Source organism: Folsomia candida, unplaced genomic scaffold (assembly GCF_002217175.1).
Source record: "Folsomia candida strain VU population unplaced genomic scaffold, ASM221717v1 Fcan01_Sc004, whole genome shotgun sequence".
NCBI lineage: Eukaryota > Metazoa > Arthropoda > Collembola > Entomobryomorpha > Isotomidae > Folsomia > Folsomia candida.
In genome coordinates this window covers 1,065,109-1,085,497 of record NW_019091196.1, presented here as the reverse complement: position 1 = coordinate 1,085,497, position 20,389 = coordinate 1,065,109, and the positions used below count along the sequence as shown (strand labels likewise).

Sequence of the window (20,389 nt, the reverse complement as noted above, 5' to 3'; positions counted from 1 at the left end):
TTATTTCATCCATGAAATGAAGCAGATGTGTCCTTCTTTCCATAACTTCAGTATGAGCAAGCACAGACCGAAGAGATTCATCCTGGTGGCCCTGATTGCTCTTGGCGCTGTGGTGGTGACTGGACTTGGCATTGGGGGAGTGGTGCTGGCAGCCAACAATGCAGCAAGAATTTCAGATCTGGAAGAAATTTCAAGTCTCCAAGAAAAATCCATTAATCAATTGGAGGAGCAGATGAATTTCACTGAAATTGCCTTGCAAAAATTGCGAACTGATTTCAACATTTTGGTTAAGGACCACGAAGTCCTAGACAAGAATTTGAACGAAATAACAGAGAAGGGCCCCAACACTTACTTTACCATTTCCTACATAACTACGAAGCTGATGATGGGGAAACAGGTTATTAAAGAAGCAACCCGGGCCTGGAATAATAAGAAAATCCTAAACGGGATGATGGACTATTTTAACATAACTCTTCCATGCGGAGAAGATGAGTGTCCACTTTCACTCGCAACAGGAAAGAGATGCTATTTCGGGGAAGACATGAAAGACCTGTACATTCAAGTGGACATGCCAAAGGTCAACAAGGCGCTGCAATTGGTTGAAGCTGACGCATTTGACTTGATGCTACAAACCTGGAACCAGACATGCAGAATCACCTACAACGGACCAGAGAATGCTATTCTCTCCAAGAAGGAAGGATGTCCAGTCGCCCTGAATTTGAAGACATCCCGCATGTACGACCTGGTTCTTTCCTCCTCGCAAGACTGCCTGAAGGGATTCAAGAACAAGAGTGAAAATTCCTATTTCTCTGTGAAACACTGTCAAGGGAGAGGAGAGAAAGATGCAGAAGACTTCATACAAGTCAAGCCACATCACGGGTCCCTACATGTGTACTGCTTTGGATGCAACATTACAATTGACAACTTATCGCAAGAGTGTCCCAAGGAGGTCTTCATCCTGCCCATTGGAGCTCGATTTCGGATCAACAACCAGGAGTTTACGGGATCCATCGTGCACATCGAACACCAGGACAGCCCAGACCCACTCTTCACGATGAGGACAAATGCTTATCTCAAGCCGCGCGTGGACTACCAGGAACTGATGAAAGACCCGATGGTCAACAACCACTTTGTCTTCAGCAAGGGAGAGACGTGGACCCATTCGGAAACCTGGCATATGGAGATTGGATTGATCATAACCCTGCTCGTGGTCATCATAGTCCTGGCGTGCATCCTCACCAAGTGCTACTTGGACCACCGGAAGATAAAGGTGAAAGTGGTAACAAAACCAAAGCCACTGAGGAATCAAGAGATTGAAGAAGATGAGGACTCCCAATAATGCGAATGAGGGAGAGTGTTGGATAAAATGATCTAATATTAGGTATTTAGGTTAGCTATTTCAAGTAGCCTTTCATAACGGATGTTTATGGCACCGACTTTATTGGACCTTTGTACAGTGTCAGCTCATTCTTAGCATTCCCATTCTTGGGAGAAGGATTTAGCACTTCCTTTCTATTTAGGTCAGACACTTTGGAAAGTGTCGTGAGGAACAGTTTCATACATTTATTAATACATATTCTATTACTCATGATGTCTATATAATCATGTTGCATGTTGACAATAAATTATCAGTCGATTGGCAACCGTCGTGTTGTATCGTTGTTCATTATTTACCACACATTACCCTTTAGCAGTGTTGTGACATTGAAAAAAATTTACAACTCAGAAACAAACTACTACCAATCCGGTAGGAAGTTATTATCAAATCAATACCAGTACGGAGTGTATATATATCTGACTCTACCAGATTTTTAACAGTGTGCTTATTAATGACTCATCAAATTTTTATATCAAAACTTAAAAAACTTCCTAAATATTTCATTACACAACTCACTTATTTATTGACTTGCAATTCATTTCATCCGTCTTGATTTCCAATTACGGAAGGAAGTAAAAAAAAATCTGTGTGTTTGTGTCTCAATCAATTCACACACAAAAAGTAAGTAAGTAAATAACGTATGTATGTAAAAGGATGCGTGTCAATTATGTCATAATTGTGCTCACGTAGTCAACAAAGTCTTTACATAAACTGCAATTGCAATTTGCAACTGCGAAAGGGAAATCGGAAACCAGTTTTTTCTCATTATTATTTCCATCCCATCCGTTTCGTATGTATGCTTTTTACATAAACGGCAAATTGCCATTATATACTGTACACTTATTTACTCGCTGTATGTACATATGTAGCTTTTGCATTCACTTGATCATCACGTAAATTGAGGGAATTCGAGCCTAATAACTTGTAAACTGTGTAATAATAACAGGCGCAAAAATTTGTGACGGAAATTTTCGTCTGCTAGATTTTATCGTTAAACTTATGTATTTAGCCTTACAAAGTTAGCACAGTTGATAAATTTATTTAACTTACAAAGCATACAATACCGTAGCCGCATGAAAATTTGCCAAAAACTTGACAACTGTGTAAACTTTGTCGCACAAATATTCGTCTTTCGACTTTAAACCTACACTTATTCAGCCTTATTACAAAGTTGCACAGTTCACAATTTACAGAATCATGCAGAATACCGATGAAACCACATGAAAATTTGCCAAAATTTGACCTTAATAAGGTAAAATTCTTCTCTTAAACGCATTTCTTCTTCAAATTTGAATGAAATCAAAGTTAATTACAGTATATTTAGTTTCTATTTAACTTCTTGTGCAAGGATTATCTGTCCCAACCGCAAAGATCAAATTGTTTACTGACTCTCTTCATAATTTAATCGTGATGTTCACCACGACCAAATTATGCGGTATTTAATGTATTTATTTATCAAATCTGCCCAAATTTTCACATGTATTTTAAAACGAAAAGTGACGGAAGATGCTTGGCATCCAATTTTTTTCTTAACCGCATGCGCAATCAATTTCACATGAACTTTGTTCTTCTAGTCAATTATGAGCCAAGTCAGGGTTGGGCATTGTCATTCTTTTTTTGCTTCACTTTTGGCAAAAGTGCATCCCCATGAAAAAAATGAGAAATTCACTTCACAAACACACCTTTCCATTCAGTCGGCAAAGGACGGCTTGGCAGTCCACACGGTTTGCAGAATTGTTTTAGGCGACAATTAAGTCAACTCTCGTGAAGAATAATTTTTAAAAAGTTGTGTGAAAATTTTAAAATTTACGTGAGACCTAATTATTGAAAATTTCAAGGAGAAATCCATATTTTTGATAATAATTTAATAAACGGTTAAATTTTGTCTAAAAATCTTAAATCTTAAGAAATATTGGTTACAGAATTTAATTACGAATTGAGATACGACTTCAAATTTTTTGCTTCCTTCAAAATTTAAATATTTTTTGCAAGGGACAATTATCTTAAAAAAGTATTTCTTATATATTTTTTCCAAAATAATATATAATTTCATCTCGAAATTTGTATTTCTTCCAAAATTTGAATTTTATTTTTGCACCAAAAATTCATCGACATGATCACTTTAAATATTCTGATCTCGCTCGGAGTACTCGTTACCGTCTCCGCTTCGCCGAGGCGACCCCTTCCCAGTATAACGTATGACACCTTGATCGGATACGTGCAACCACCCGAGTTAAATTCGGAGACGGGCGAAAAAACGAATAATCGTGGCGATCTTGACGACTCCCAAGGCTCCGAATCTGCCGGTCCAGTTGCCGGAACTATTGCGGGTTATACGGCGTACAACATGGTCAGAAGTATGTTAAGGTAAGCTTATGCAAAAAAATTGCATTTATTTTTGAATGCAAATAAATTTTTAACCAGTTCAAGAAAAAGATATATTTTTGCATGCAAATATTTTGCAAATAAATTTTTAACCAGTACCAGAAAAAAGTGCAATATTTTGCAAATAAATTTTTAACCAGTTCACGAAAAAATTGCATATATTTTTACATTCAAATATTTTTGAAAATAAGTTTTTAGCCGCTATAAAAAAAATTAATGAGGGAAATCATTCACGCAATCATTAGTAACTTTGTAAACTCCGTGCGTTTTGCCACAGAATATAGATTCTACCAGAAGAATCGATCTTATGTATTCGAGTGACGCTTATGGAGGAACGGGAGAGCCAACCAAATAACTCGGTGTACATTTGACCCACCTGGGGGATGGCACCTCCGCATCATCATCGTCACCACATCTCCTGGCATCAAAAAATGATGATGAAAGCACATAGGTGGCGGTGGCACCCCGATTTGTGCACCAGAACACACAATTCTGAGCTGCGTCTCCACAAATTTGATGCTCTACGACGGTGTGTTCTGGTGCACAAATGGGGGTGCCACCGCCACCTATGTGCTGTCATCATCATTTTTTGATGCCAGGAGATGTGGCGATGATGATGATGCGTAGGCACCTCCCCCAGGTGGGCCAAATGTACACCGAGTTATTTGGTTGGCTCTCCCCGTTCCTCCATAAGCGTCACTCGAATACATAAGATCGATTCTTCTGGTAGAATCTATATTCTGTGGCGTTTTGCAAAATAATTTTGCCAAAATAAAGAGACGCCCTTGATCTGAGTAAGTTTACAAAAATTTGTTACCTCATTTTCCTCATAAATGTTTGCAAAATTTTGTAAAAGTTTGTAAGTTTATGGGTTTTGCAAGGTTACCAAGGTCCGCGTGAATTACCTCTATGCATTCGTACAGACATAAGTGTAACGTACTAACAATTTTATGCAAAAACATGCAAAATATTAGGATATTTTTCAAGCGAGAGATTAACGCCACAACATGTAACTTTTATTATAACAACATTAAGGTTTAGTATTAGATAACAAAAGGTTTTAGATTTGTGAACTGGTCAAGTTTATAAAAAAAGCTGAAAAATCTCTGCAGGAAAATTCGTACGTTTTTTTTTTAATTTCCGAAAGTGAAGTGAACATTTTTGCCAAAGTGAAATATAAGAATTTTGAATGTAAATACTTGCTACATTTATCAAATTTATATTTTTTGTGGGGTTTTCACGTCGTAATATTTTTAATCGATTTTCTTTACAATTTTATAAATAATTAGGTAATATAATCGTGTGGGAAAAATATTGAGGCAATTCACTCAGTCCTTGGTAACTTTGCAAAATTCGTAAACTTTATAAAATATTTTTAAGGAAAATTAGCTTACAATTTTTATAAAGCTACTCAGGTCACTTATGTAAAATATCAGAAGGCGTTGGCGAAGTGGCTTTCTTGGATCTGAAAAACAAATTTAGTGGAAAATTTTTAGTAGCAAAATTTAAAGGATGTTTTATATTTTTAAACAATTTTTGATATTTTGAATTTTCGAATTTGTACGATTTGAACCTGAATAATTTTAATTTCTCAAAATTTCATATGAAGAAAAATTTAAGATTGCTAACTTTGCATCCAGCAATGATAGAAAATAGAATACCCTATTTCGAAATTTTGCAGCGCTTGGTAGACTTGTAAAATCCATAAAATCTGTAAAACCATAAAATTCGTAAAATCCGTAAAATCTGTAAACTTACAAAATTTATCGAAATGTTTCCAATATTTCGAAGGATAATCAACTTGTAAATTGTTGTAAGTTTACTCAGATCAAGGGCGTCTCTTTATTTTGTAAAATTTGCAAGATTGCTATTTTACAAAATTTACTACAAATTTATGTACATGTGGCTTATTTGTATTAATTATGGGAAGGAAGATGCTATTGGAGGAGGATGATGAGTTATGATATTGACCGACACGTTATATAATTACGTACGCATTTCCGCTTTATGCAAATTTAGGGATGGGATAAAAATTGATAAGTAACGGTTTAGACAGCTGAGGGGAATTTGATAGTTTGAAAGTAAAAGGTGTGCACAATTTGACATACATATTGGTAGAAAGATCTCAATATTTTTACCACCACTGTGACCACAGGCCTTGATAACTTTGTAAAATTCGTAAACTTACAAAATTGTAAGAACATTTTTAAGGAATATTAGCTCTTAAATTTTTGGAAACTTATTCATATCAAGGGGGTCTCCTCTTTGGCTTCCTCCGTGCACCACGTATCTCTCTCTCGCTCTGCATCTGGCTGGATCCTCTTCCATCTGGGTCGCGGGTGTGCCAGGGCAAGTAAAGTGTGTCCAAAGGGCTTTCGCCATGTGAGCCTCGTCCACTCACTCCCCCACCTGCGTGCCTGGTGACACCCCCTGCCACACCCGTCCCAGCAACGACAAGCTGGCCATCAGGCGAATAAGGATTTCGCCGGACCCTGTGCACTGGAGGATCTACGCCTTGGAGGGACTCCCTAGGTAGGTTTTTTGTTTGGCATATCGGGGTGGTGACCGTGGGGAGTGGTTGTTTGAAGAGTGGCGGAGGGGGTCGTGCATGACGGAGGGCGGCATTGTCGGGTCTACGGGGGTCCCATGACCTGATTGTGTTGTGACGGGGAAGGGGCAAGTGGGGGTGTCGTCGGCCCCGGCTACGGCTTCCATGGGGGACGTGGGCAAGATCCCGCGGTCCGTGGACAGCCCCCGCCCAACAATCTTCACCTGTCTACTTCCGCATGCAGACGCCACCCTCATTTGGATATCACCACCACCCCATGGAATCCGCCTATGCATCACTGCCATGCATTTTCCTACCTGGTGTACGGAAGTAATGGGCCAAATGGTGTATTGGGTCACCTTCCCAATACATGTAGAGGTTTTCCGAGACCATCTCCGGTTTTCCCTCTACACCCTTACTGCCACATACATTTTATCATTAGACTATGAGCTTGTCATGTATTTGTCATAGTATGTATTTAGCCTGTATTGGGATGCCGGGTGCTACTTGTGGATAATGCCCACAACTAGATACATAGTTTACCAGATAAACTGATTTGTGTATCATTAGATGAAATCATGTATGTATATATGAATGTCTGTTTGTATGAAACGAATGTATGAGATGATTGTAAAGGCCGACGCCATATCAATCTTGAAATAAATACCTACCTACCTATTCATATCAAGGGCTTTGTATTTTGTAAAAGTTTGTAAAATTTACCGATTTTACAAAGCCCAGCAATGATTGCGCGAATTGCCTCAAACTCTAAAAACTTATAAACATTTCTATTCCACAAGTGTTTACAAATGAAGAAGGAAATAAGGTTATCAATCTATCGTGCCTAAAATCCAGAAGGTTGTGGTTACATATTTCGTAAAATAAAATTGAAAGATTTTAAGTCAAAAATGTGAGTGATTCGAACGCCGAAAATAGAAATCTATCGTACTTGTGTATTTTTATAAGGAGCATAGATGCGTAGTGCCAAAGCTTGTAGGGTTTGTTGTAGGGTTTGTTGCAGGGTTACAAAGATAAATGCCAGGTTACAAATATAAAAAACTGGGGGCATAAATTTCCAAAATTATTTTACGAAACGTACGAATTTGTCAATTTTGTTTATTTTTTTACTAATACAGTTTTTTAAATTTCTACATATTTATTTACAAATATCATTTTATTAAGGTTTAGTTTGCACTGGACGAAATATTGAGGCAATATTATTCATTCACGCAGTGCTTTCTGTAAAATTTCAATCTTTTTACAAATATTTCGAAGGAAAATTTGCTTACAAATATTAGTAAACTAACTCAATAACTAATTATTTAACAAAATTTACGGATTTTACAAAGTTACCAAAGACTGCATGAATTGCTTAATTATCTGCTAAATAGATCTCCACAGAAGAAATTAAGGTTTATTTCATTGATCAGTATCTTACTTATCATTTGCCTTATCTTCCACAGTTCATCCCCGGACGATTCTGGTCTCTATTACCTCACCCCGTTCCGTTTTGTTCGCTCCGTCGCGCGTGGAATGACCGATATGGGCAAATCTTTCGCCTCCACGTTCGCCACAGAATTCCAAAAATCATACAATCGCTTAAGCACCGAAGTCAAAGAACGCGTGATTCCAGAAGCCGCTAATTTGCTGGGGGTTTGGACCGTCCCGCCAAAAGTGGATGATAACGCGTGGATGGAAGGCATCTAAGCAATTGATGCAAAAACCCGTGAATAATTTACATTTTTTTTTACATATTGTGTACCATTTTGTTACCTATTTTTAAGAAATTTGTGTATATTTTGTCGTTTTATGTTTTTGTAATTCAAAAATTTGCAAGTTGCAGATATTATTGCCAATAAAGAAGAAATAAGACTGAATAAAGAAATTGTAGAATTATTTCGCGATTTTATTTAGCCTCGATAATTAAATTGGGTGCGCAAATTGTGACAAATTCGCATTTTGAAGTTACACCTATTTTTTGTAAAATGAAATAAGCAAAAAAAATTAAGCTTGTGCGAATTACTTAAATTGCCATTCTTATTTGTGCTGAAATTATGCGGAATTATTTTGCGATTTTATCTTCGATAAATTCATTGAAATGCTTTGTAGAAAATTGCATTTTGCAGTTGCAACCAATTTTTTTGCGAAATGAAACACGAAAAAAGATTAAAATTTTTGCGAATTAAATTCTTATTCGTCTTCATTTATTTACATTTTCATTAAATTACTAATGATTAACTTATCAATTATTTACATTGCATATATCTCTAGCTTATCTTAAATATAACCTAAATATTTAGTTGTCCAGTCCGAACCCTCCACGGATAATGATCTTCTTATGATACCTTATTCTAGTCTTGTTTCTCTTGATGCGTTTCAAATCTCCCGCCTGCGCGGGCGAGTCATCCTCCGCGCTAACGATTATAATAATATCATCCGCCGCTGGGGCCACGACAAAGTCTTCGACTTCAGATTTCCGACCTTTTGAAGAAGACGAAACATCGTCCAACGAAGGGCGACTTAATTCCGTATCTTCGTCAGTCAGGGGCACGCTGCGACACGTGGCGATGTCCAATTGGATCAGGACGACGAAGAAGACGGAAAGCAATCCGATGCGAATAGAGGTGGTTGCGAGTCTCATTTTTTTTACTGTTTTTCTGTAATATACAAAAAATTAAATAAAAATCCACGTCAAATTTCACAAAAAAAATAATTTTAAAATATTCAAAATAATTTTTTTTCATTTATTTTATTCCGATGTTTAAAAATTCATATACATATTTGCAAATTTATGTATTCGGTGTGTACCAAATTTTATAAAAATGACCTATTCATAGATTTATGTTATTTTTCTGTAACATAGAAAAAAATAAAATTTAGATTTTCTCAAGCAAAATTTTGAATTTTAAAATAAATTTGTAATTTTATTTCGCAAATGTATGAATTTTTGGAAAAAATCGTGCCTCAAACTCTATAAAAATAGCTTATTTATAAATGTAATCAAAAATCTCACCCACCTTTTGTAAAAAAATCGGTTAAAATTCGTTGAAAATAATACTGCCGGAATTTGTACAAATGGTTTATTGCAAATTTGTACCTCTCTTATTAATTATTTAACGTGTGCAATCTTGAACTTGAACTTGAAGCTGTATCGTAATTTAGCAAACTCTTTAATGAACATTTACTGCACTTCCTGCTAGAAAAATGTTTCAAAAATTTTAATAAAGTGCGTACGAAGATTTTAAATATTCAAACCTTGAAATAAGATCTGTTTAAACTGATACTTTAAGGTGGATGAGGAACAAGCTTTTATACAACTCACTAATTGTCTCGGGCTCATTAAATTTAACAAATAATTTATTCAAAATCGTTCGTAGTGGCCAATAAATATTTTCTATTTTCAACCGACGCCTAATGGTCACGTACAGCTCGGAAAGATTATAATTCCCTCCTCGCTATATAACAATTAGTATAAATTAGTACAAAAAAGAGCGCTAAATTGGGCTATTTTCCACTTAAGTTGATACATATATCATCGGTCTTGTTATAGATATATGATTTAACGTATAATTGAAATAATTACAAAATTTTATGAAAATCTTGCACGAATTATCTGCATGATTAAAATTTGCAAATTTTCAACAGAATTATAATTTCATACGAAATTGTGAAACACTGTAAAACTCGAATTTGTAGCCGGCCCCTTTCAATTTTTTTAAAGTCACGCATCTACTCTTAATGTGGAAAGGTCGCGGTTAAAAATAACCAATTTATTCAAATTTTTGGCAAACAGTTCCATTAACTCGTACCAAATCAATGCTCCATGGATGGGATTCTTCATTTGCAAAAAATATTATGCGGCATACTAATAACGAGGGAAGAATTGTTGTATAAATTATTTATTTACGAAACGTGACCGTTCGTTCGTTCGTGTGCTCTTAAGAAAAAAATATTTCACTCTGAAACAACAAAGTCAAGATCATAGTTAAGAAAGATGATGATAATTAAGTAATTATTGTAATTAGTTCATTACTTTTTACTAATTTTACTCTCATAATATTTCCTCTCTCGTAGTAAGAAAAAAGTTCACGAACACAGCTTGTGTCAATTTATTGACTGGATTTTATTTTCGTTTTCATACATATCTCAAAGAGAATACATTGCGTAATATGACTGCTGGTTAATTAATACCATGATTAAGTAAAATACCGAGTTACCGAATTACCGAATTACCGACCTTCCAAATTCATACACTGTAAAAAATCTTGTAGAGTGACATATACTCCGTACTGGTATTGATCTGGTAATACCTTTCTACCAAATTGGTAGTAGTTTGTTTCTGAGTGGTAAAATTTTCACTACCACAACATTATTAAACGGTAATGCCCGTTATTACCAGTGCCGGTAGAGTAATATATGTAGACACTCTAGTAATTAATAATTTACTACCAGTTTTGTAAGAGTGTATATATTTACTAGTTATTTGTCAACCACTTATCTAAAAAAAATTATTATTATGATAATCTCTGCGTCTAAAATTTTCTTATGGATGCAAAATCATACATAATATAATACCAACCCTATTTTTCCATATTCTTCTTATACTCCAATTAAATTCATAATTTAAAGAGCATAATAATAATGATTACGCTAAATTAGTCATATTATTTTATCCTCTAATTTCCTCATCCTCTTAAATCATGCATAATTTTCGTATGGACGTGACCTACGACACGTTCTTTCATTTCAATCTCAATCAACCCTCCGTCGCAGTCAGTTTAAAGTCAAATCTGTTATGCAACTTGTGAAAAAAAAGAATAATTTAAAAAGTTTAAAAATAAAAAAAATCCATAACAAACAAACACAATACTCCGTTGCCAGTAAATATTCCTCTGTCATTGTAAACAACTCAATGACAGCAAAGTATTTGTCCACCCGTTCACGAATTATTGTTTTAAACAGAGATCATTAATCTCTCATCGTACAATACGTAAAAAAGCGGCCTAGATTTCTTAATAGTTTCAACACTCCAGACTTCGTCCAGTCCAGAATGAATGTTGTGAGCGTATGAAATCATGTAATTTTTATGCTGGACGGGGAGCCCGTATAAAGAATGCGATCGACTTTTGACCCTCACATTACGAAGAAAATGATGGGATGATACATTACACATATGTATGCACGACTCAGTGTTTGCTACATTTCTTGCACTGGATAGTAAAAAATGCAAGAAATGCGGGGTGCAAGAAACTGGGAGAAAATGCATAAAATATGTGCAATCCAGCCACACGCCGTATGAAGGAATAGCGGCGGGGAAAGAGTTTCTTGCGCCTGACATTTCTTGCAGATAGCTGCAAGAAACCATCTTCTTGCAGATAGCTGCAAGAAACCATCTTCTTGCAGTTATTTCTTGAAACACTGACTGAAAGGTGTATATTTCGTTTCTTGCAGGTTTGCTATATTTCATGCACTGAAAAACAAAGCAATACAAGAAATGCGGGGTGCAAGAAAGTGCAAGAAAGTGCAAGAAATATGCGCCATCTCGCCACGCGGCGTCGTTTCTTGTGCAGTGCATTTCTTGCAGGTCTAAATAGCTGCAAAAAACACTTTCTTCCCGTTATTTCTTGCACGTGGTTACTTTACTTGCACCCGAAACCCTGGCACGACTCTCCAGCAGGATTGGGACGCCTCGTTAAAGCAAATTGTCCCAGCGACCATTACGATTAATTGAAGTCAATTAATAGAATGTCAACTCCGCCAGGATTTACAGATAACTTGTCGTCGTCCACCCATCTCGCCAGTTCCAGCACTTTCCATGTATTCATTTATCAACAAGAAGAAGGCAATAAAATAACAAATATATGTACATAACATCACCCATTACAGAGTTACATTTACGTAAAAATATTACTCCTTATCACTCCTATAAAATTCCATTCACTCGATCGCATCCAAAAATCCAATAATAAAATAAAGATCAAGTTTAATCCACCAATTTAATCCAGTAGTTTTGTACAACCTTAAATTCAAACGGGACAAACAAAAAGAAACCTATAAATAAATTTTGGATTTACAAATAATTTTGAAAAAAATACAAGTGGCGTTGAAACATTACATAAAAATTTAAAAAGAAATATAATAACAAAATGTGGAAACGATACTTATATTTCCTGCTGGTCGTCAATTTGGACAAGTTTATTGAAGTGGATGCCTTATCGCCACCACCGCAGGTTTATTTTGCATTTTGTTTTTTGTTTCCCCCAGAAAATCAAAAAACTTTGTAAATTTTTTTAGAAAAAAAATTATTTTAAATCATTGCGGCCATTCAGGCAGGGCTTGGTAACATTGTAAAATTTGTAAATTCTGTGAACTTGTAAACTTTTGCAAAAATTTATAGGAAAAGTTTACAAATTTTTGCAAACTTACCCAGGTAAAGGGCGTATTTTTGTTTTGTAAAAGCTTGTAAATTATTTTTCTAAACTTGTGGATTTTAAAAGTCTCCAATGAACGCGTGAATTGGCTCATTTATTTTTTACTCGATAAAAAATAAGCTTGAATATTTCCTTTAGAAATTTTAGAAAATCAATAAGAAAAAAAGAGGAGCGATAAATCTTCCAAAACGTAGCCTATTAATAAAACATTTTATGTTTATAAATTTCCGACTTCTTCGTATATCAAAACAGTAAAAACTATAAAAAATTATTTCCTTTGTTTCGCTCTAATCATAACTTTCTGATTTGGTAATATAACAAACCTTTCTGATTTTCTAATAAACATCACAAAATTTTCAGATTTCTACTTGCTAGAAATTTATCCTTATATTTTTCTAATCTTACAAAATTTTGTGATTATTTAACGCCACAAAATTGTCCAAATTTATTTTATAAAAAACTTTCCCCCCTAGGACCCCGACTGGCCCGGCTGGTGGTGTTCCGGCTCCTACTTGGGCGAACAGGGCGTCAAATGTCTCAAAGTCCTACAGAACACCGCCACCCCGGAAGAATCTGGACCCATCTGCGCCTCCCAGAAACGTTCCGGCGACCTCTTGACGCCCACCATGCTCTCCATAAATTCCAAGGAGGACGAAGACCTCGCCATTTCGGCCATCATGTGGGGCGCCTACCTTTGGGAGGGGGGCTCCATCGGCGTCTGGGTTTCCCCCAGTTCTTACCGCGACCTCAAACTTTCCGAGTCTTCCTTCTCCTCAAGCCCGCTAACTTCAAACTCGTCATCAAACTCGCCCCTCAACGCGGCCGCGGTTTCCCTGGGAATTTCGAACTATTCCAATTCCGAGTTTCGAATTAACCGAAATACGTCCTCGTGGTCGTCAAACACGAGAAGATCGTCGCCCTCGTCGGTTTCGGGGAACACGTGCGGCGAGCTGCGGATAGATGTCGCGTCGCATGGGTCCCTAGGACAACCGTCCGGATACGGGTTTAATCCGAGCACGATTTCCTGGTGGCCGAAACCATGTTACGAAAAGTCCCGGGTAGTTTGTGCCACGAGGAAGTTGACGGTGACCGGGTTGTTGGATACGATCACCCGCCAGAAGAATGAGTTGGACGATATGCGGAGGAAAATGGGGCAGATTGAGAAGGATTTTGATACCGTGAAGGATTCGCATTGCGGGGTGGATCCGAAAGAAAGGGTGGAATGTGGGTGGGGTGGGATTAAGCAGTGGCAGTGTAAATCGAGGGGGTGCTGCTATGATAATACGGCGGGGGGGAAGTTCTGCTTTAAGAAGGGTGAGGGATTTAAATTTTAAAATTCCCGCGGCGTACATAGCGGGACAAATTCAGTGTTAGTTTCTTGGAGGTTTGCTACATTTCTTGTACTGGGAAGCAAGCCAGGCAAGAAATGCGGGATGCAAGAGACTGTATGAAATTGCGACAAATGAGTGCCATCTACTGTTCAGCCGATATTAATAGTCTGAAAAAAATCTGAGAGGTTTCCTGGTAGATAATTGATATTAAGTTGAAAAAACCAAATAACCTCTCAGAAAAATTTTCAAGGAATTGAGACTATTAATATTGTCTGAACAGTAGTCACGTGCCGTTTGGCGGGTCGTAATTTCTCCCGCCTTGCATTTCCTGCAGGTCAAAATAGCTGCAAAAAACCAATTTCTTTCAGTTATTTCTTGTCCGAGGTTACTTTCTCCTGAAAAACTGCACTAATTTTGGCGTGATTTTGCCCTTACATGAAAAATATTCTATTATATTTTTAAAATTTCCTGGAACTTAATCACGAATTTAATTAATTTCAGTCTCGGACCGTGCCAAATTCGTGGAGACGAAGAGTTTGAACAATTAATTAAACGTGTCAAAAAGTGACAATGTGGGATTTTTTGAGCAGCACTCTACTACATAAACGCAATCTTAAGTACACAATATAAAACTACATTCAAACTAATTAAGAATTACTTTCCTATAATAAATAAGTATGTACGTTATTAATTAACCATCAATAAATTGAATATATTGTCAATTTCGAATTTCATCCCGTAAACCGGAAGTTTATTTCTACTCACAAATTATGGAGATCTCCCAGCGTATGCACTAAAATTTTAAGCAAACTAATTATAACTTGTGAACTATATTAAACATACACACATATTTACACATAATGTAGAAATTAAACACACCAAATATATTTTCCATGCGAGAGAATAACGCCGCAAGATTTATGCAACGATTATAATAATTAAATTACGATTTCCAATCAGGTTATATTCGGGACATGTCGACAAGACTGACAATGAAGGTCTCAGGGTATTCCGACCCCAGGTTTTACTGGGTCGATTTTATATTTTTTTAAAATTAAGTTTCCACACGCTATCAAAGATATGTATGAAGTACAAATTAAGTGAAGGGCAATTATTCAGTCTTTATTCGTATATACTAATATTTAACATCATATTCGTTGTAATTAAGTATTTAAAAAAATTGGCAAACAAAATTTGCATTTGAAATTTGAACACTACTTTGAACACGTGTGACTCCCATGAATATAAGCCCCACACTTGGAGCATTGAGGGGCCAGGCTGCTGTCGCCATCGGACTCCCAGCTCGGCCACGTCCACGTCCCCCACGTCGAAATTCTGGACGAGGATCCGGTGGTCACTCCGTGGTGAAAAGGATGATGAAACGCCATCGTCAAATATTGTGAGGATCGGTGATCAGCTAAATAATTTTCGAAAATAGAATAAAGATTTCGTAAAAAGTTATGTATGTAAATGAGTACTAGAAATTTAAACCAACCTGATTTATTGGCAATGGTTGCAAATATGATTTTGCAATTTTATGTATATTTGTTGGCAAAGTTTTTTTACTTGTGTCCAGCAGGTAAGACGGAAATCTTGTGAATTTTGGTCGTTCATAGCTTCCTTTTTATATGAAAATTTCGATATTATGAAAGCTTTGGTCATGATTAAATGTTTATGAACTTGTTTATGAATTAGTGAACAAAGTAAAATTATGTATTGTTTAAATTAAGATGCGTTCATGATGTCGAGTGGGTCGGGTTATCATCCCAAAATCGCATGCACACTGTGCCCGATAAGCTGCACAGCTTGATAAGGTAAACAGCCCTATGCCCATTGTTTGTGATGATAAGTACTTATCGTCATCCTTCCGTTATTCCATCATAATCATGGCAATTCATGACATCTACATACATATTTTATCAGCTTCATGAAGTATGTAAGTAAATTCGAATTTTTCGACCTGCCCCCCATCGCGTCGTGTCCGGAAACTTAAATTTTAATCAAACTTTAACGAAACTTGAAACAAATTTTAGACATGTAATAAATAAAATCATGACAAAATTATGTATACGGTTCAAATTAGTAAAAAAAATCGCGACAAAACTAACCTGCCACCTTAACCTTACATAGTTTTTGAAACCGCTTAAAATTCTGAATTATTCAATCTTGTAAAAAAAAGCTAATTAAAATTAGACGATAAAGGTTTACTGATTACTTTGTTATATTTTATTCGCTCCCTAATTACTCAACAAATCTATCAATTTATGCACAATTAAAATTTTGCACTGGTTCCAAAAATCGTCAATTTAAACATTTCTTCATGTCCGCATCATAACGAGCTAGGTTGAAATTGGCGCCACCTCAGAAAAAAACTTCAGAAACCGCTGCCAAGGTAGCGTTGGACGAGCAAGGTGATGACGACCAGCTTGGACGAATCATTCATCTTGTCGGCCATGTTTTTGCCATCCTTGAAGGACACGTCGTTGCAAAAGTCGCTGTCGCACCTGCACGCTTCCGCCTCCGCAGGACAAGTGTTCATGGGGGCGTATTTGAAACCTTTGAAAGGTATATTGTGGTCAGACCAACAAGCTCTCGCTCCACTCTGGTGGGTGACACAGAACGGATCTAGACCACGGAAATAGCAGCTGATTACAGGAAATTTCAGAAATTAAGTAATACTCAGGGAACGTCCATATATTACGTCATCAAAAAACGCAGATTTCTAGACCACCGCTATCGCCAAAAACAACAAATTTTGAATCATTTTTCCGCTCTGGGAATTTATATTTTAAAATTCTGGATGACAAATTTCCAGTCAGTGATTTGATGAATGGCGACGAGTTTTTAAAGGCAGTTTTGACGAGTTCCAATTTGTCTGAAGGTTTTCTAAACTTGAGATCTCCTCCTTCAAAAAGTGTCAAAATATGGAGTGTAAATTTTTAAAAATTGGCAACGATCTGCGATCGAGTTAAATTTGAAATTTCCTCCTTCGGAATTTATTTTAAAATTCCGGCCAACAAATTTGCAGAGCTAGTCTTTGTTAAAAATTAAAAAAATAAACACTCCAAAATTTGACACTTTCTAGAGATCTGAAGTTTAAGAAGTCTTCAGAAAATTGGAACTTATCGAAACTAGCTGAAAAACCGTGTTAAGCTTGACACGAGTAAGATCAGCGACCCAACCACCTTTTTTTTATTCACGTAATATATGGACGTTCCCTAAAAAAATAGATTTAAAACCGGGTGGACATTGTACCCGGTTCCTTTCTTCGTTTCGGGTCGTCGCGGTGAAATTCGAGCAGGCCACGGCTGCATCCATCTTTTCTTTCCAATCTATTTTGTCATACTGCTTCCCTGTCGGTCCATCAGGTCCATCGCCGGTGCTGGGCAGAGGATCAGACTTGCATAAGTAGCACTTCAAGCCTACAGCAGAAAATAAACCGTGAAAAACGCGTATATCGAAGTAGCTTCAGTCTCAGTTCACCCCAACCAGCGCGGGGGAATACGTAATTACATCAATATATTTAATTTAAGTAAAAATCTCATTTTGCTCCCGGTCACACCCCCTGACCTCGAGGCGGGTGGTTCGATTGACCCCAAAGTTGATAAGATTCTCCCTTTAATATTATGATGCCGCAAACCGATCTCGATTATCCTGTTGACGGACGGACGGACAGACGAAGTCATCTCATAAAGTAGCTGATATTAATGTTACTTAATTACGAGTAATGGGACGTTCGTAACCTTCGCAAAGGTGGGTGGTCAGGGGCGAATGATATCCTGATATGTTACAAAGTGAGAAGGTGTCAAAAAAATTTTTGTTACGACATTTACGAACGTCCCCCTACTCTACAGGCTGAGCTGCTTAATTTTTTTTGCGTCGACCTTCAGCGGAAGCGACATGATCCAAGATCATCAAAACCACGATGGGGACAGTGACGAGGAGCAGTTTTGATTTGGAGAACGCCATCTTCTACGACGTTCCTGTTCCGGTTCGAAACAGCGTCGTGATGGTCCGAGGAGTAGAGAAAAAGTACAATGGAGAAATTTTTTGGCACTTTTTCCACAACTTTTTTGCCATAAATAAATTACTGTTCTGCGTGTTGTTATCAAGAATGGGGGTGGTCTGATTTGGATTCCTGTCTTGTTGACAGGGAAATTTTACCCTAAATTTTAGGGTAAAAGCCCAGATAAATTTCAGGAATTTCGTAGACTAGAATTTTACAAAGCTATTTCGAAAACGAGTGTGAATTTTACCGTGCCCGGCGTGTATGCCCCTCGAAATTGGTAATTTTTGCCAAAATCTGATATAGATTTCCATATTTTATGACAAGTTGCATTGGAGTTCTGCTATTCCGCGTGGAAAAAATGATCTGCATTATTTTTCTATCTATTTCGACAATTCGCCATCAATGTCATAATAATTAAATATTGGCATTTTGCTTGTTCGAAATTTTCAAAAATTCACTTTCTTCTATTGATTCAGTCTTTTATTTGTATCAATATTTCACATCGCATTCGTTGTATCTTAATTAAGTATAAAAAATTGGCACACAAAATTTGCATCAACGTTAGCTTGAGCAAGTGTGACTTCCATGAATATAAGCGCCACACTTGGAGCATTGAGGGGCCGGACTGCTGTCGCCATCGGACCCCCAGCTCGGCCACGTCCACGTCCCCCACGTCGAAATTCTGGACGGGGATCCAGTGGTCACTCCGTGGTGAAGAGGATGGTGGAACGCCATCGTAAAATTTTGTGGTGATCGGTGCTCTGCTAAATAATTTTAGAAAATATGATCAATATTTCGTAAAAAAGTTAAATGATTGATTACAAAAAATTAAGCCAACCTGATTTATTTGAAATGATTGCAAATTTAATTTTGCAAGTTTTTGTTTTGTGGACAAATTTTTAGGATGATCGGTGATCTGCTAATTAATTTTCGAAAATAAGAGAAGGATTTCGTAAAAAGTTATGTAAAGATTACGAAAAATTAAACCAACCTGAGTTATTTGCAATAGTTGCAAATTTAATTTGGCAAGTCTTTGTCTTGTGGCCAAATTTTGGGATGATCGGTGATCTGCTAAATAATTTTCGAAAATAAGACATCATAAAAAAGTTAAATGATTACAAAAATATAAACCAACCTGATTTATTTGCAATGGTCGCAAATTTAATTTTGCAAGTTTTTGTTTTGTGGCCAAATTTTTGGATGGCCGGTGATCTGCCAAATAATTTTCGAAAATAAGAGAAGGATTTCGTAAAAAGTTATGTAAAGATTACGAAAAATTAAGCCAACCTGATTTATTTGCAATGGTGGCAAATTTAATTTTGCAAGTTTCTGTTTTGTGGCCAAATTTTTGGATGACCGGTGATCTGCTAAATAATTTTCGAAAATAAGAGAAGGATTTCGTAAAAAGTTATGTAAAGATTACGAAAAATTAAGCCAAGCTGATTTATTTGCAATGTTGGCAAATTTAATTTTGCAAGTTTCTGTTTTGTGGGCAAATTTTGGGACGATCGGTCAGATCGGTGATCTGCTAAATAATTTTCGAAAATAAGAAGGACTTTGTAAAATCTTATGTATGTAAACGGTCAATTTAAAATCAATCATAGGAAAAATTTAAACTAACCTGATTTATTTGCAACGTTTGAAAATTATGAGTTTGCAATTTTGCATATATTGATAGTTGTTGGTCAAGTTTTCTACTTGTCCACAGGTCCGACTGTAAGCTTGTTAATTTTGGTCATTCATAATTTCCTTTTTATATGCAAATTTCGACACTATGAAATTCCTGGTCATGATTTTATGTTTATGAACGTTATGAATGAGTGAACAAAGTAAAACATTTGTTTAAATTCAGATGCATTCATGATCTCGAGTGAGTCGGGTTATCATCCCAAAATCGTGGAGTTTAGTATTATGGGTGTACCGTGTGTTATACATCACTGTGCTAGATAAGCTTCACAGCTCTATGACCACGTACATGTCGTATTTGTATGTAATGATAAGCACTTATCGTCATCCCTCCGTTATTCCATCATGGTCATGACAATTTCATGCCACTTATTCCATCAGCTTCATGAAGTACATATGCAAATTCGGATTTTTTGCCAGTGCCCCTTCATCATTCCGGAATAATTAAATGGTGCAATCCTATAGTATTATGAATCATTCATGTAAAAATGGTGAGGTCAAAGGTCACCAAGGGACAGAATATGAGACGAATTTGGTTCAGCATATTTCGAGAATAAGAATATCGCAAGTCGAAATCAGAAGGAGAGAGTTGGACGCCACAGATTACACGCTCTCGCTCCA

General features: G+C 36.6%; 2 protein-coding genes and 1 long non-coding RNA gene across 3 annotated transcripts; 2 read left to right on the top strand and 1 right to left on the bottom strand.

Moving 5' to 3' along the window:
• The first annotated feature begins 2,359 nt into the window (after window positions 1–2,359).
• LOC110848868 lies at window positions 2,360–8,207 on the top strand. The gene is made up of 2 exons (XM_022096206.2): window positions 2,360–3,745; window positions 7,775–8,207. The coding sequence occupies exons 1-2, from the start codon at window positions 3,492–3,494 to the stop codon at window positions 8,016–8,018; spliced, it is 498 nt and encodes a 165-aa protein (XP_021951898.1). The 5' UTR covers window positions 2,360–3,491; the 3' UTR covers window positions 8,019–8,207.
• Window positions 8,208–8,477: 270 nt separating this feature from the next.
• Window positions 8,478–9,579, bottom strand: LOC118435314. Its single transcript, XR_004834686.1, has 2 exons — window positions 9,329–9,579; window positions 8,478–8,968 (listed from the first exon to the last, which is right to left on the bottom strand). It is a non-coding gene; the product is annotated as an uncharacterized LOC118435314 (long non-coding RNA).
• A 2,509-nt stretch (window positions 9,580–12,088) lies between these two features.
• On the top strand, window positions 12,089–14,802 carry LOC110848752. The gene is made up of 3 exons (XM_022096053.2): window positions 12,089–12,541; window positions 13,216–14,056; window positions 14,575–14,802. The coding sequence occupies exons 1-3, from the start codon at window positions 12,458–12,460 to the stop codon at window positions 14,619–14,621; spliced, it is 972 nt and encodes a 323-aa protein (XP_021951745.1). The 5' UTR covers window positions 12,089–12,457; the 3' UTR covers window positions 14,622–14,802.
• The last annotated feature ends 5,587 nt before the right edge of the window (window positions 14,803–20,389 follow it).